General features: G+C 45.4%; 1 protein-coding gene across 9 annotated transcripts in view; it reads left to right on the top strand.

Annotated features, from left to right (window-relative positions):
• The window catches only part of PCGF5 (polycomb group ring finger 5), a 351,904-nt gene that overhangs the window by 215,584 nt on the left and 118,727 nt on the right, over positions 1–17,593 (top strand). For all 9 annotated transcript variants that reach the window (XM_063961666.1, XM_063961667.1, XM_063961665.1 and 6 more), the window contains one exon: positions 218–314. In XM_063961666.1, coding sequence (XP_063817736.1) covers positions 218–314 — 97 coding nt within the window. The remainder of the gene's footprint in view (positions 1–217; positions 315–17,593) is intronic.

Raw genomic sequence — 17,593 nt, 5'->3', positions numbered from 1 at the left:
AAATTAAGCTACTAGCTTCCTAACATGTAGATCAGTCAGCATTTATTGTGATCAAGATTCCCATCTTTAGGTAGCGTGATAGGGGTGCAGTTTGTTGTATTTATTTTGATAAGGAAGTTATCCTATAAAAAGGCACAGACGACAAGGCTCTTTTTAAGATTTGAAAACCTAACATTTATACAATTGACAAATTATATTCTGTTTTTTCCCCCCCAAGTTTGCAAGAGTTGCATAGTCCAACATTTTGAAGAGAGCAACGATTGTCCGAAATGTGGAATTCAAGTGCATGAAACCAATCCTATAGAAATGCTAAGGTAATCTAAGATCAATGTGTGGTTGAGAACTTGTAAATTAAGATTTTAAAAGCGTGTGAAAAGTGTATTATCTCTGGTATTGCTTCATTACTATATGCAATTTGTTTTCATACCTAGGGCCTGATTCATGTTTGTAAGTAATGCAAAAAAGCAAGCAGCTGGGCGAACCATGTTACACTGTAGGTGGGGCAGATGTAACATGTGCAGAGAGAGTTAGATTTGGGTGGGGTTTGTTCAAACTGAAATCTAAATTGCAGTTTAAAAATAAAGCTGTACAGGTTGAGTATCCCTTATCCAAAATTCAAAATCACACATTTTTGGTTCCACTACTGAGATAATGACACCTACAGTATATATGTATATTATATTATATATCTATATAATATATCTATGTATAAACATAATATATAATATATATGTCATTATCTCAGGGGACACAAAAATTTGGGATTTTGGATAAGGGATACTCAACCTGTATAACATTTGTGTGGCAGCCTGTATTTGCCCTGCACAGAAATAATATAACCCTCCCAAATCTAAGGGGTTAATACAAATTGGGCAGGAGGTTTATCGAGTTAAAGAATCTTGTGAATAGAGAGGCCAATCCCGGAATCGGGATCGGCAGGATCCCGGGATTTTGGCCCAAAAACGTCCGGGAATCAATCCCGGGATTGGAAGTTCCAATCCCGGGGATTGAGGGATCAGCATTGAGCATCCTCAGGACGCTCAAAGGCTGCCCGGCTTCCTACTCCCGGCTCCCCAGCGCAGCGTGACGTGCAGTGAGAGGTCATGCTGCGCTGTCGCACGCTCCCGGGAGAGTGAAGCAGATGCCTCCCACCCGCCCGTCCGCCCTGGTGCTATGGTGATTTATTTGTGCGGGGCGAGGTGGGCGGTGGCCACACAGGGAAACGCCAATCCCGGGATTGTCCATTTTTCAATCCGGATAACCAGGATTGAAAAAATGGCCCGGGATTGGCCTCCCTACTTGTGAACCTCGCACCTAATTTTGTATTACCATGGGTATGTGTCCTCCAAATACCCATGGTATCCAGCTTTAAAAAAATAGGATTTAATTACCTACCAGTAAATCCTTTTCTCGTAGTCCGTAGGGGATACTGGCAATCCATTTAGTACCATGGGGTATAAACGGGTCCACTAGGAGTCTTGGACACTTTAAGAATTTGATAGTGTGCGCTGGCTCCTCCCTCTATGCCCCTCCTACTAGACTCAGTCTAGGAAACTGTGCCCGAGGAGATGGACATACTTTGAGAGAAGTATACATAAGGAAAGTGGTGAGATTACGAACCAGCACACACAGAACAAGAGGAAAGCCATGCTAACCAAACTTGAAACCAGGAACAGCAACAGCTGAACCAACCAGAATACTTAACTAAGTAACAGTGCAGGAAGAACGAAGCACCGGGCGGGCGCCCAGTATCCCCTACGTACTACAAGAAAAGTATTTACCGGTAGGTAATTGTAATTAAAATCCTATTTTCTCTTACGTCCTTTGGGGATACTGGGAATCCATTTAGTACCATGGGGAATTACCAAAGCTCCCAAACCAGGTGGGAGAGTGCTGAGGGTCCTGCAGGACTGATTGACCAAACTGAAGGTCCTCAGAGGCCAAAGTATCGAACTTGTAAAACTTTACAAACGTGTTCGAACCCGACCAAGTAGCTGCTCGGCAGAGCTGTGAAGCTGAGACACCCTGGACAGCCGCCCAAGAGGAACCCACCGACCTAGTAGAGTGGGCCTGTACAGATTTTGGAACCGCCAGTGAGCCTGATCCAGCGTGCAATAGACTGCTTTGAAGCAGGACACCCTTATTGGGATCATAGAGAACGAACAGCAAATCGGACTTCCTGTGACAAGCTGTTCTCTTTACAAACACCTTCAAAGCCCTCACAACATCCAAAGACTTTGAAGTAGCCAAGGTGTCCGTCATAACCGGAATCACAATAGGTTGGTTGATGTGAAACGTGGACACCACCTTAGGAAGAAATTGCTGACGAGTTCTGAGTTCAGCTCTGTCCTCATAGAAAATTAAGTAGGGACTCTTGTGAGACAACGCCCCTAGCTCCGACACACGTCTTGCTGAAGCCTAGGCCAACAGTGTGACAGTCTTCCACGTAGGGTACTTTACGTGAACCTCCTGTAACGGTTCAAACCAGTCCGATTGGAGGAACTGCATCACCAAATTGAGATCCCAAGGTGCCGTGGGAGGCACAAAGGGAGGCTGGATGTGCAGAACACCTTTCAAGAACATCTGGAGCTCAGGGAGAGAAGCCAATTGTTTCTGAAAGTAAATAGACAAGGCCGAAATCTGGACTTTAATGGAGCCTAGGCGTAGGCCCACATCCACTCCCGACTGCAGAAAAAGCAGGAGACGTCCCAGATGAAATTCCACCGCAGAATATTGTCTGCTGTCACACCAAGAGAAATAAGGGATCATTCTGACCCGATCACACGCTGCAGTTTATCGCAGCAGTGCGATCGGGTCAGTACTGCGCATGCGCCGGCGCATGCAGACGGCCAAAGGCCGTCGTTGCCTAGCGATCGCCTCTGCCTGATTGACAGTCCTGAGGCGGTCGCTGGGCGGGAGGGGCTGAACGGCGGCGTTAAGCCGCCGTTTAGGGGGCGCGATCCGGCCAACGCAGGCGTATCCGGACCATTGGGCGGGTGGGCCGTGGCGGCTGCGTGACGTCACACGCAGCCGCTGCGACCCTGGCAGCGAAGAGGTTCTCCTGGCCAGCAGGAGCTGCGCTGGCCAGGAGTTACTCCTCAAATGCAAAAACATCGCCGCTGTGCGATGCTTTTGCATTTCTGCGCGGGGGGGGGGGGGAGGGCTGCACTGACATGCAGGGCAGACTAGCCCTGTGCTGGCCGTCCCCCCGCATGAGGAGTGCCTGATCGTAGCTGTGCTAAATTTAGCACAGATATGATCAACTCGGAATGACCCCCATACTTCTTCCATATACGGTGGTAATGTTTAGACGTTACCCCCTTCCTGGCATGGATCATAGTCAGGATGACCTTGTCAGGAACCCCTCTCCTGGCTAGAATCTGCCATTCAACTTCCATGCCGTTAAACGTAGCCGCGGTAAGTCTTGATAGACGAACGGGCCCTGTTGCATCCTCACGAAGAGGTAGAGGCCACGGATCTTCTATCAGCATCTCGAGAAGATCCGCGTACCAGGCCCTTCGAGGCCAGTCCAGAGCAATGAGGATTGCTCGAACCTTTTCCCTTTTTATTCTCTTTAGAATTCTTGGGATAAGAGGAAGTGGAGGAAACACGTACATCAGCTGGTAGACCCACGGAGTTGTCAGAGCGTCTGCCGCAACTGCTTGTGGGTCTCTCGACCTGGAACAATACCGCTTGAGCTTCTTGATGAATCAAGAGACCATCATGTCGATCTGTGGATATCCCCACTGACGTGTCAACCACCGAAACACCTCCGGGTGGAGGCCCCACTCCCCCGGGTGCAGGTCATGTCTGCTGAGTAAGTATGCTTCCCAGTTGTCTACTCCCGAAATGAAACCGCCGATAACGCCTCGGTGTGTTTTTCCGCCCAGAAAGAATTCTTGACACCTCTGAAATTGCGGCTCTGCTTTTAGTTCCGCCCTGTCGGTTTATGTACGTTACCACCGTTACATTGTCCGATGGGACTTGAATGGCCTTATTCCAAAGTAGAGATGAGGCCTGCAGCAGGGCATTGTAGATTGCCATGAGTTCCAAGATGTTTATTGGAAGGACGACTTCCCAACTTGACCATCTTCCTTGAAAGTGCACCACCTGGGTGACTGCTCCCCAACCTCTGAGGCTTGCGTCTGTGGTTAGCAGAATCCTATTCTGAATCCCGAACCTCCGACCCTCGACAAGGTCAGAAGTCTGAAGCCACCACAGAAGGGCTCTTGGCGACAGGCAGATTCTCTGGTGCACGTGAAGATGCAATCCGGACCATTTGTCCAATAGATCTAGCTGGAAGGGCCTCGCATGAAACCTTCCATACTGAAGCGCCTCGTAAGAGGCCACCATTTTCCCCAGAAGGCGAATGCAAAGATGCACCGAGATCCGGGTTGGCTTCAGGACAGCCCGAACCATTGACTGGATTATCATAGCCTTCTCCAAGGGAAGGAACACTCTCTGAGACTCTGTGTCCAGTATCATTCCCAGGAAAGGAAGCCTCTGCGTTGGTTCCAGGTGAGTTTTTGGTAAGTTCAGAATCCACCCGTGATCCAGGAGTATTCTGATTGAGAGGCCAATGCTGTCCAACAACCGCTCTCCCTGGATGGTGCCTTTATCAGAAGATCGTCCAGGTAAGGAATTAAGTTCACTCCCTGTGTGCAGAGTAGAAACATCATCTCTGCCATCACTTTGGTGAACACTCTTGGTGCCGTGGAGAGACCAAATGGCAGGGCCTGGAACTAGCAGTGACAATCCTGCAATGCAAACCTTAGATAAGCCTGATGAGGGGGCCAGATCGGAATGTGACGCATCCTTGATATCCAGAAATCGGTCTTACCGAACCGTCCGGTTTTGGTACTACAAACGAGTTGGAATAGTACAAGTGTGACAATGACTTGGGTCCATACCAGTTTTTGAATGGCATCCTGTAAAGTTATATTTGCCTCATGTGAAACTGGTAAGCCTGATTTGAAGAATCTGTGAGGTGGGAGCTCCTGAAACTCCAGTCTGTAGCCCTGGGAAATAAGATCTATGACCCAGGGATCCTGGCACGAAACTGTCCAGATGTTAGAAGGTTGGAGGAGATTTTAAACTAGGAGCCTGGGGGGAGGGTTTAGCTAGAAACTACGGGTCATGCATTGAGAATAGTGGGGATGGCGGTAGTAAACAAAATGGGGGAGAAGTTGGGGGGAGGGTAAGAGCAGGCGGCAAGGTTACTAACATGGGTACTAAAAGAGATTTTACCAAAGCACTAACCAATGACGATTACAGGTCACCATTGCTACATAAGGTGAAAGATGTCCCTAACGCAAGGGAAAATACTTATCTTAGTTGTATGTATGTAAACGCTAGAAGCATTACTGGTAAAAAGGGCGAACTAGAAATACTTGCAGCAAGCAAACAGTATGATATTATAGGCATTACTGAAACTTGGTGGGACGAATGTCATGATTGGACAGTCAATCTAGAGGGCTATACACTGTTTAGGAGAGACAGACTAAATAAAAAGGGTGGAGGTGTGTGTCTTAACGTAAAGCCGTTTTTAAAACGCGGGTAAAAAGGAATAAAAAAGTTAGTATTGGGTGTATGCTATAGGCCGCCTGGTATTAACGTATCTGATGAGGAATTGTTACTAAAGCAAATTGAAAGAGCAGGAGGAGTAGGAGACATAGTAGTGATGGGAGATTTTAACTATCCAGAGATAAACTGGAAAAACGATTCATGTGATACAGCTAGGGGCAATATGTTTCAGGGTCTAACACATAATCTCAATAATGAGAGTATCTCACTGATAGGTACTTATTTAAGCAAGGAAGTAGTCTGTAACCGATTAAAACATTTAAAGATTAATAAGTCACCAGGTCCCGATGGTATTCACCCAAGGATTCTAATGGAGCTTCACTCTGAACTTGCAAAACCGCTATTTTTGATCTTTAAGGATTTAGTAATATCAGGTATGGTTCCCTAAGACTGGCGTATAGCAGAAGTAGTGCATATATTAAAAAAGGGAAGTAAAGCTGAACCAGGTAATTATAGACCAGTTAGTCTTACATCTATAGTGGGGAAAGTATTGGAAGGTATTCTAAGAGATAGTATTCAGAAGTTACATAGAAACATAGAATTTGACGGCAGATAAGAACCACTTGGCCCATCTAGTCTGCCCATTTTTTTTATCCTTTAGGTAATCTCAACCCTTTTTGAACCTTAATTCTTTGTAAGGATATTCATATGCCTATCCCACGCATGTTTAAATTGCTCTACAGTCTTAGCCTCTACCACCTCTGATGGGAGGCTATTCCACTTATCCACTACCCTTTCTGTGAAATAATTTTTCCTTAAATTTCCCCTGAACCTGCCTCCCTCCAGTTTCAGTGTATGTCCTCGAGTTCTAATACTTCTCTTCCTTTGAAGAATGTTTCCCACCTGAACTTTGTTAAAACCTTTGGTATATTTGAAAGTTTCTATCATGTCTCCCCTTTCCCTTCTCTCCTCCATACTATACATGTTAAGATCTTTTAGCCTTTCCGGGTAAGTTTTGTGATGTAGGCCATGCACCATTTTAGTTGCCCTTCTTTGTACACTCTCTAATGTATTTATATCCTTCTGGAGATATGGTCTCCAGAACTGGACACAGTATTCCAGATGAGACCGCACCAATGACCTATACAGTGGCATTATTACTTTTCTTTTCCTGCTACTGATTCCTCTCCCTATGCAACCAAGCATCTGACTTGCCTTTCTCATTGCTTTGTTGCATTGCTTTCCTGCCTTTAAGTCACTTGAAATAGTGACTCCTAAATCCCTTTCCTCCTCAGTAGTTTCCATTATAGTACCCTTGATACTATATTTAGCCTTTGGGTTTTTGAGACCCAAGTGCATGATTTTGCATTTTTTAGCATTAAACTGTAGTTGCCATGTTCTTGACCATTTTTCAAGCCTAGCTAGGTCATCAATCATTTGTTTTACCCCTCCTGGTGTGTCTACCCTGTTGCATATCTTTGTATCATCTACAAAAAGGCATACTTTCCCTCCAATACCATTTGCAATGTAACCAACAAAGATATTAAAGAGAACTGGTCCGAGTACAGATCCCTGGGGTACTCCACTGGTAACATTTCCCTCCATAGATTGCACTCCATTTACTACAACTGTCTGTTTCCTATCATGCAACCAGGTTCTAATCCATTTAACTATTTTATAATACAGCCCCACACTTTCAAGTTTATTTAGCAGTCTGCGATGTGGGACAGTGTCAAATGCCTTACTAAAGTCTAGATATGCTACATCTACAGCTCCCCCTTGATCTATTATTTTCACCACAGAGTCAAAAAAGTTAGTAAGATTTGTTTGGCATGATCTCCCACCAGTAAATCCATGCTGTTTTGGATCCTGTAAGTTGTTTGATTTAAGATATTCCACAACTCTTTCTTTTAGTAGTTTTTCCATTACTTTCCCTACTACTGATATAAGGCTTACTGGTCTGTAGTTACTTGCTTCTACCTTGCTTCCACTTTTGTACAGTGGAACTACATTCGCTCTTTTCCAGTCCTCTGGAATGTCACCTGTATTTAGTGACTGGTTAAATAATTCTGTTAATGGTGCCACCAGCACATCTTTTAGCTCTTTTAGTATCCTTGGGTGTATCCCATCTGGCCCCATTGATTTATCCACTTTTAGTTTTGAAAGTTCAATTAGGACCTTCTCCTCTGTAAATGTACTTTCATCTACTTTATTTTTATGAATGTCCTTGCAACATAACTGAGGCCCCTTCCCTTCTCCTTCTGTAGTAAATACTGAGCAAAATAATTATTTAGGTGATCTGCTATTGCCTTGTCTCCCTCCACCAAATTCTCACTCTCTGTCTTAAGTCTTATTATTCCTCCATTTGATTTTCTCCTTTCATTTCTATACTTAAAAAAAGTTTTGCCCCCTTTATCTACTGACTGGGCCATTTTCTCCTCAGCTTCTGCCTTTGCACGTCTGATCACTTTCTTAGCATCCTTCCGTCTGTCAAGATACACCTCTTTGTCATTATTATTTTGAGTCTGTTTGTATTTCCTAAAAGCCATCTTTTTTGCTTTCACACTAGTTGATACTTCTTTTGTGAACCACACTGGCTTCCTTTTCCTGGTGCTTTTCCTAACCCTTTTGATACAAAGGTCTGTTGCCCTTAGTATTGCACTTTTCAGTTTTTCCCATCTCTCCTGCACCCCTTCCAAGTTCCTCCAGTCCGCCAATGAATCACTTAAACATCTCCCCATTTTTGCAAAGTCAGCATTTCTAAAATCCAACACCTTTGTTTTTGTGTGACAGGAGTTGGATCCTGTCTTTATACTAAACCATACTGCTTGATGATCACTGGATCCCAGGTGCTCACCCACATATATGTCTGATATCCTGTCACCATTTGTAAGAATTAAACCTAATATTGAGTCTTTGCGAGTGGGCTCCCTCACCAATTGCTTGAGAGATGCTCCCTGTAAGGAATTTAGAAATTTGCCACTTGTAACTGAACTTGCAAAGGACCCCTCCCAATTTACATCAGGTAAATTAAAGTCTCCCATGATTATGACTTCTCCCTTTAAAACCATTTTAGAGATGTCCAACAATAGGTTCCTGTCCAAATCCTGCCCCTGGCCTGGTGGTCTATAGATCACCCCAATGCGAATAATGTCCTTCTCCCCAGTTTCCATGGTAACCCAAAGGGCCTCAGTTTTGTCCTCAACATTTTGTATTAAAGTAGCATTTATGCTTTTTTTCACATACATTGCTACACCTCCTCCTATTCTTCCCATTCTATCCTTCCTAAATAAATTGTATCCTGGTATAGCTATGTCCCAGTCATGATTCTCATTGCACCATGACTCAGTAATTGCGACAATATCCAGGTTATCCCATGTCATTATAGCAATTAGCTCTGGAATTTTGTCTCCTAAGCTCCTAGCATTTGCACACATAGCTTTAAGAATTTTGTCTGTGCATCTGTTATTAGTAGCCATGTCCAGACAGTACAAATAAAATTACAAGTTCAAAGTTGAAATTACCTGTTTGGTGATGTTGTTCAGTGTTTGTTTGTTTTTTGTTTTTTTTCTCCCCCTAATCAGTTCCTTGAAGTCAGTAAGGTCATTAAAAGGAATCAACATGGGTTTATGAAGGACAGATCCTGTCAAACCAACTTACTTGGCTTTTATGAAACAGTAAGCGCAAACCTAGATCAGGGTAAAGAGGTGGATGTAATCTTTTTAGATTTTGCCAAAGCATTCGACACTGTACCACACATGAGACTTATCTACAAGCTACAAAAAACAGGGCTAGGAAGCACAATATGCACTTGGGTAAAAAATTGGTTAGATAATAGGGAGCAGCGCGTTGTGGTTAATGGATCTTTTTCAAATTGGACTGAAGTGCTAAGTGGTGTGCTGCAAGGCTCAGTATTAGGACCGCTATTTTTCAATATTTTCATTAACGACCTAACAGAAGGTCTAGAGAGCATGGTGTAAATTTTTGCAGATGATACCAAATTGTGTAAAGTTATAAATGTGGAGGGGGATGCTGGGTCGCTTCAGAACGACTTAGTTAAATTAGAAGCTTGGGCAGCGAAATGGAGAATGCGCTTCAATACAGACAAGTGTAAGGTAATGCACTGTGGTAACAAGAACAAAAATAACACCCACCTACTAAATGGGGTAAAATTAGGGGTTTCTGTACTGGAAAAGGACTTAGGTGTCCTCATAGATAGCAAACTAAGCAGTAGTACCCAAAATAGGACTAAAGCAAAGAAGGCTAATAAGATATTAGCATGCATAAAACAGGGAATTGATGCTAGGGACGAGAGTATTATACTCCCGTTAGATAAATCACTTATGAGGCCGCACCATACTACAAAAAGGATATCCTGGAGCTAGAAAGGGTTCAGGGGCGGGCGACCAAACTAATTAAGGGTATGAAGACGCTGGAATACGAGGAAAGGCTTGCAAGACTAGGCATGTTTACACTGGAAAAGAGGAGATTAAGAGGGGACATGATCAGCATCTACAAATATATAAGGGGACAATATACAGATCTTGCGCAGGACCTGTTTTTGGTTAGATCAACACAGAGAACTCGTGGACACTCGCTCAGGTTAGAGGAGAGGAGATTCCACACAATACGGCGTAAAGGCTTTTTTACGGTAAGGACGATACGTGTTTGGAATTCCCTGCCTGAGGGAGTTGTAATGGCCGACTCAGTCAACACTTTTAAGAATGGGTTAGATAAATTCCTAATGGATAATGATATCCAGGGTTACGGTGCATAGTCACGCACTATGGTTATTATAAAAAAGAGGGGTAAAACGTAACGACAGTCATCAACATCAGTCAAAATTTTATACCAAATAATCCTGCATAGGAGACCACAAATAGGTTGAACTCGATGGACAATTGTCTTTTTTCAACCTTAGATACTATGTTACTATGTGAATGAAAAATTTTAGTCGGGCTCCCATCCGCCAGTCTTCCTGGCATCACGGTCCACCATCATGCTGAAGGCTTTGAGGAAGCAGAGCTTGAGCTCTGTTCCTGGGAACCGGCAGTTTGTCACGAACCGGTCTCTTACCTCTGCGGGTTCTGGGGTTCATCCGTTGCCAGTGCGGTTGCTCGCGGTGCTGTGCGCCCGTGTGGGGACACGGCGTGATCAATGGCACAGGTAATGCAGAGTCTGGGAACTGTGAGTGCGGGGACCAAATGGCCTAAGGCACTGCGGTGTGTCTGCTGTATAGGAGGTGGCCATGTTGGAGACCAAATAGCTAATACAGAGCACTTGTGAAAACACCTGTGGGCAGGTGTAAGCCAATCCCGTGCTTGTGCTGCCTTTAAGTAGGCTGGGATTATGTTACTCTGGGCCAGTGCTTTGTTGTATCAAAGCTGTGCTCTAGCTCTGAGCTCTCTCCGTGCATTCCTGTGTGATTCCCGTGGTCCAGATATCGCCTCCGTTCCCAGAGGTCCGTCTGCAGCCTTCACTGCTGAAAGATCCACCGGCTCTCTGCTGTGCTGTCAGTTAATTGCACTCCTATTGGAAATAGTTGGATTCCCAGTGTCCTGCATGAGGTTACCTTGTCAGTCTGCCTATCATTCAAAGTCTGGAGGATTCTGTTTCTCTCAGCTGTTCGTTTGTTCAACTCTGCATTTAACCCATTCATCACCTTGTCTTCTACTACAGTTTCACAGTGATCTCCGGAACCCGCAAGTAACCCAATTCAGTACTTTTATTTGCTATGTTGTCATTACAAGGATAATTCATCACAGTCTCTCAGTTAACTCTCAAAGCTCCATTGCCAATTCTTACAGTTAATTCTCCATGTCTGCATTATCCAGTTAATAACATTCTGCAGTTCAGCATCAAAGCTTGTTTATATTTGCTATGTTGTCATAACAAGGATAATTCTTCAGTCTCTCAGTTAACTCTCAAAACTCCATTGCAAATCCTTACAGTTATCTCTTCATGTCTGCATTATCCAGTTAATAACATTCTGCAGTTCAGCATCAAAGCTTGTTTATATTTGCTATGTTGTCATAACAAGGATAATTCTTCACAGTCTCTCAGTTAACTCTCAAAACTCCATTGCAAATCCTTACAGTTATCTCTTCATGTCTGCATTATCCAGTTAATCATATTCTGCAGTTCAGCATCAAAGCTCGTTTATATTTGGACAATCCAACATTTATTCATCAGCTTGTTTTGCATATGTTTCCATGAACATTTCTTTTATGTATTTTTGAGTTTTCTCTTGCATATTATTCCTGCAATACTTCAGTATAATATGATGATTAACAACTTGTCAGTTAACTCTTTACTGAATTGTTATTTTGAATAAATATATGAATCGGAACTTTCTTCGTCCTCCCTGCTTTCTTCATAGCCCAGCACCTACACCTGTGGTTGGTCCCGGGTTAACGGATTCACAAAAACACCCGGACCTGACACAGTTGCTGGTTTGCATGCTTTACCTCTAGCTGTAGAAGAACTGTAGAAGGTGGCTGTAGAAGAACCTCTGGTTTTGCCCTTAAACTTGGCAGTCCGAAAGGACTGTAGATCAGGTTCTGTGTAGGCCTTCCTGGCTGGGGGAGCTGCAGTAGGAAGATATGTGGACTTAACCCGCAGTAGTTTTGGAGATCCATTTGTCTAGTTCATCTCCAAATAAGGCCTCTCCTGTAAAGGGTAGGCCTTCCGCGCCTTTTCTGGAGTCCGCGTCAGCAGTCCACTGGCGTAGCCATAAGCCTCTGCGTGCTGACACTGCCATAGCAGTGGTGCGTGCAATAAGCAACTAGGGGGGTAATTCCAAGTTGATCGCAGCAAGAAATTTTTTAGCAGTTGTGCAAAACCATGTGCACTGCAGGGGGGGCAGATATAACATTTGCAGAGAGAGTTAGATTTGGGTGGGTTATTTTGTTTCTGTGCAGGGTAAATACTAGCTGCTTCATTTTTACACTGCAATTTAGATTGCAGATTGAACTCACCACACCCAAATCTATCTCTCTCTGCACATGTTATATCTGTCTCCCCTGCAGTGCACATGGTTTTGCCCAACTGCTAAAAAATGTCCTGCTGCGATCAACTTGAAATTACCCCCTATATTTCTTTTATGTCTTCCACCATAAAGTTCGCAGAGTCCTGTATATGTTACAGGAGTAAAATAGTCTCCCCCTGAGGCAAGGTATTTAACTCCTGAAGTAGGTTACCTGACCATTTGGCGATGGCCTTAGTAATCCACCCACATGGTATAGTGGATCTCTGGGCCACGCCAGCAGCTGTATACAAGGATTTGAGTGTAGTCTCAATTCTACGATCAGACGTGTCTTTTAGGGAGGCTGCACCCAGGATAGGCAATACAATTTTCCGTGGCAGCCTGAATATTGATGCATCCACTATCGGTGGATTTTCCCCTTTTTTTCTATCCTCAGGAGGAGTAGGAAAAGATGATAGGAAATTTCAAATCCCTAAAAGGTTGCTATCAGGATTAACCCACAGTTCTTCTAACAGGGTATTTAGATCCTTTGATACAGGAAAAGTGGCTGATGATTTCTTTTTTATATTAAAATAAGATTCCTCAGTCTCCTCTGTCATCTTATCAGGGATATGCAGAACTTCTCTGATAGCCTCTATTCCCTGTGACAGAGTAGCCTCCCCCACCTCTGAATTCCCCTCCTCCATGTCTGACCCTTCATCATCAGAGTCAGACTGCAGGATATGGGCCAAAGTACGTTTTTGCGGACAAATGGCAGGGGACTGAGATGCTGGTTTGGGTACTGAGTCTCTTTTCATAAACTCAGTCATCGATTGTCTTAAGTATTGCATCTCTTTCTCATTGCGGGACAATTTAGTAGACATATTAGAAATCATTCCCTTAATGGAGTCCAGCCAAGCTGGCTCTGCCCCGCTAGCCTGGGAAGGTACACTGCACTGAGTTCACAGTAGCGAACCCCCTGGGGAAGAGCAACACTGTGCGTTACATGAAACACACTCTTTGTCTGACATACTGTAACAGTGACCACACACACACACACACACACACACACACACACACACACACACACACACACACAGGAACAGGTTAAATGCACAATTAACCCACAAAGAGCCCTTCCAGGGAGACACAGAGAAAGTATGGAGCCAGCACACAGCGCCCTCCAAGCTTAGCCGGGTCGCAGACTAAGTACCTAAATTTGGGTCTCGGTACACTAATAATCGCTCCCTCCCTGCTATGACCCCCTGGTACCGCTGAGGTAATCTGGAGCCTCTACGGAGGAGCTGCGCGTCCCTGTCAGTCAGCGTCTGTGTCCACTGCAGAGGGAAAATGGCGCTGGTGAGCTGCTGGATCCGCTCATAGTGAAGCCCCGCCCCTTCAATGGCACGCGGTCTTCCCGCTTTTTTTTAATACTGGCTGAGGTAGTTTTGTGCCTAAAATGCTAAAATGGAGTCAGCCACCTTTTAAGTCTGTAAGACCCAGTTCGCCCACTCAGAAGCTGTGCGTCTGCACTGTGTACTGAGTCTGTAGACCCAGCCGCCCCATGTAGAAGCCGTTCGTCTCCGTACCCTCCTGCCGCCATAATTTCCGGCGACCCGCTAACCGGGACGCTGGCTTAGTACTCACCACCCTTCTTTCTTCTGTCTCTGTTAGGGGTAGCGGCGTGCTGCGGGAATGTACGCTTGCGTGGTGGGGCTTGCGAATAGTTCCCTCAGGAGCTAGTGTTCTGTCAGCGGGGAACGGGACCATTAACCCTTCAAGAGTTTGGGCCGTTCCCCCCCCCCCCCCCCCAAGTCCCACGAAGCAGGCAGGCTGGTGTCATCCAGTCTTGCCTGGAAATAACAAACAGATAAAATAAATGCAGAAAACTCTTCTGGAGCTTCCAGCGACGTGAGAGGATCCACGGCACATTTTCTAAACTGAGTCTGGTAGGAGAGGCATAGATGCAGGAGCCAGCGCACACTATCAAATTCTTAAAGTGCCCAAGGCTCCTAGTGGACCCGTCTATACCCCATGGTACTACATGGATTTCCAGTATCCCGGAGGAGACGTAAGAGAAAATATGGTTGTTGGGTTTTCATCTCTGAAAACCCTGCGGTGCATGAATAAAAAAAATATGATCCTTACCTGTCTGGTGGTCTCCTAAGGTCACCGTAGCGCCTGGTGGTCTCTCCTCTATTTTATTACTGGGCAGGTGGCTGCTGGGAAACTCAGGGGCTACTGGGAGATGTAGTTCTATCAGCAACTGCCTTCTGGTGGTCACACCCACACACAGGGAGGGTCACACACAATCTCGCACAACGCTCACATACTCATCGCTGCTGCAGGAGTCCAGATTCTGACACTGGTGGAGAAGACACTGCTTTGGAAGGTGAGTAATTACTGACTAATTCAGCTAATTGGAAACTTCCAGTTGCTGAATTAGTTCTCAGGTAGGGTGCTGCCGGTGTGCCAGAGCAAGTCCCGGTGATTCTTCCTAAAAATAATGATTTGGAGAATTTTTGCAGTGCTTTGTAAAGAGTATGGGGGACATGTACTAAGCAGTGAAAAGAGTGGAGAAGTGAGCCAGTGGAGAAGTTACCCATGGCAACCAATCAGCTGCTCTGTATAATTTTATAAAATGCAAATTATAAATGTTACTTCAATGCTGACTTACACTGGTCACTTCTCCACTCTTTTCTCTGCTTAGTACATCTCCCCCTATGTACTACTTCACATCTGCCTCTGCCCAACGGGAACTTACAGTCCAAATTCTAAATTCTAATAATTATATAATGAGAAACGTTACAGGTCCGTGCCAGTGAGGTAAGTGTGTAGCTACTATAGGTGGAGGGAGTTCTGCTGCTATGGGGCCCAGAGCAGAGAGGCCACCTTCCCTGTCAAAGTTACATGTGTTATATTCACTTGTGTGGTACATGGGGACCCTTACAAACGTTTGCCTTGGGGACTACAATATATATAGCTATGCACCTGGAGCTGCTTATTGTGATGTCCTTTAAAATAAACTGGTGAGCACTATAATGTTACGTAATATGAACTGGGGCACTGCAATGTGACATAATATGAACTGGGAACACTATGTTATAATGTGAATTTGTACTGTGCTGCATAATGTGCACTAGCAGACATACAATGTGGCATAATGTGAACTAGGGCACTATTGTGGTGCGTAAAGTTAGTAACTGCTGCGAAGAGGTGTCTATCTAGAAGCATTAGGTGAGGGGCCCCTTTAAAATGTTGCTATGGGGGCCACAACGTTATGGCTACGCCCCAGCAGTGAGGGTTTAATTGTCTGGGTGCATTCCATAGATAAAGTATTAAACATTTTTCTCTAACGTCCTAGTGGATGCTGGGAACTCCGTAAGGACCATGGGGAATAGCGGGCTCCGAAGGAGGCTGGGCACTCTAGAAAGATCTTAGACTACCTGGTGTGCACTGGCTCCTCCCACTATGACCCTCCTCCAAGCCTCAGTTAGATTTCGTGCCCGGCCGAGGTTGGATGCACACTAGGGGCTCTCCTGAGCTCTTAGAAAGTTATAGTCTTAGAATTTGTTATTTTCAGTGAGACCTGCTGGCAACAGGCTCACTGCAGCGAGGGACTAAGGGGAGAAGAAGCGAACTCGCCTGCTTGCAGCCGGATTGGGCTTCTTAGGCTACTGGACACCATTAGCTCCAGAGGGATCGACCGCAGGCCCAGCCTTGATGTTCGGTCCCGTAGCCGCGCCGCCGTCCCCCTTACAGAGCCAGAAGCAAGAAGATGGTCCGGAAAATCGGCGGCATGAAGACATCCTGTCTTCACCAAGGTAGCGCACAGCACTGCAGCTGTGCGCCATTGCTCCTCATACACACTTCACACTCCGGTCACTGAGGGTGCAGGGCGCTGGGGGGGGCGCCCTGAGGCAGCAATAAAAACACCTTGGCTGGCTAAAATACCTCAATATATAGCCCCTGGGGCTATATATGAGGTAAATACCCCTGCCAGAATCCCATAAAAAGCGGGAGAATAGGCCGCGAAAAAGGGGCGGAGCCTATCTCCTCAGCACACTGGCGCCATTTTTCCCTCACAGCTCGGCTGGAAGGAAGCTCCCTGGCTCTTCCCTGCAATTCTACAGTACAGTAAGAGGGAAAAGAGAGGGGGGGCATTAAAATTGGCACTGTATACAGTATATTATATAAAAAGCAGCTATTAGGGACATAACTCAGTTAGTCCCTGTATATATATAGCGCTCTGGTGTGTGCTGGCATACTCTTACTCTGTCCCCCCAAAGGGCTTTTGTGGGTCCTGTCCTCTGTTTGAGCATTCCCTGTGTGTGTGGAGTGTGTCGGTACGGCTGTGTCGACATGTTTGAGGAGGATAATTATGTGGAGGGGGAGCAGATGCCTTTAGCAGGGATGTCACCCCCTGGGGGTCAGACACCTGAGTGGATGGTATTATGGCAGGAAATGAGTGCACGTATAGACTCCTTACATAAAAAATTTGATGACATGCCGACTGTGGGACAGCCGAGTCTTCAGCTCGTGCCTGTCCAGGTGTCTCAAAAGTCATCAGGGGCTCTGAAACGCCCGTTATCTCAGGTGGCACAAGTAGATGTCGACACGGATACTGACACCAGTGTCGACGACGATGAGTCAAATTTAATGCCTGTTAAGGCCATTCACTGCATGATTGAGGCAATGAAAGAGGTGTTAAATATTTCTGATTTACATCCAGGTACCACAAAAAAGGGTATTATGTTTGGGGAGAAAAAACTACCTGTAGTTTTTCCCCCGTCAGATGAATTAAATGAAGTGTGTGAAGAAGCGTGGGCTTCCCCTGATAAGAAATTGGTAATTCCTAAGAAGCTACTAATGGCGTTCCCTTTCCCGCCAGAGGATAGGTTACGTTGGGAAACACCCCCGAGGGTGGATAAAGCGCTCACACGTTTGTCTAAAAAGGTGGCACTACCGTCCCAGGATACGGCCGCCCTTAAGGAACCTGCTGATAGAAAGCAGGAGGCGATCCTGAAGTCTGTATATACACACTCAGGCATTATACTCAGACCAGCTATTGCGTCAGCATGGATGTGCAGTGCTGCCGCTGCGTGG

Source organism: Pseudophryne corroboree, chromosome 3, assembly GCF_028390025.1.
Source record: "Pseudophryne corroboree isolate aPseCor3 chromosome 3, aPseCor3.hap2, whole genome shotgun sequence".
In the NCBI taxonomy this organism is placed as follows: Eukaryota; Metazoa; Chordata; class Amphibia; order Anura; family Myobatrachidae; genus Pseudophryne; species Pseudophryne corroboree.
Note: the sequence above shows the minus strand (reverse complement) of the source record. Positions and strands in the feature narration are given on the sequence as shown.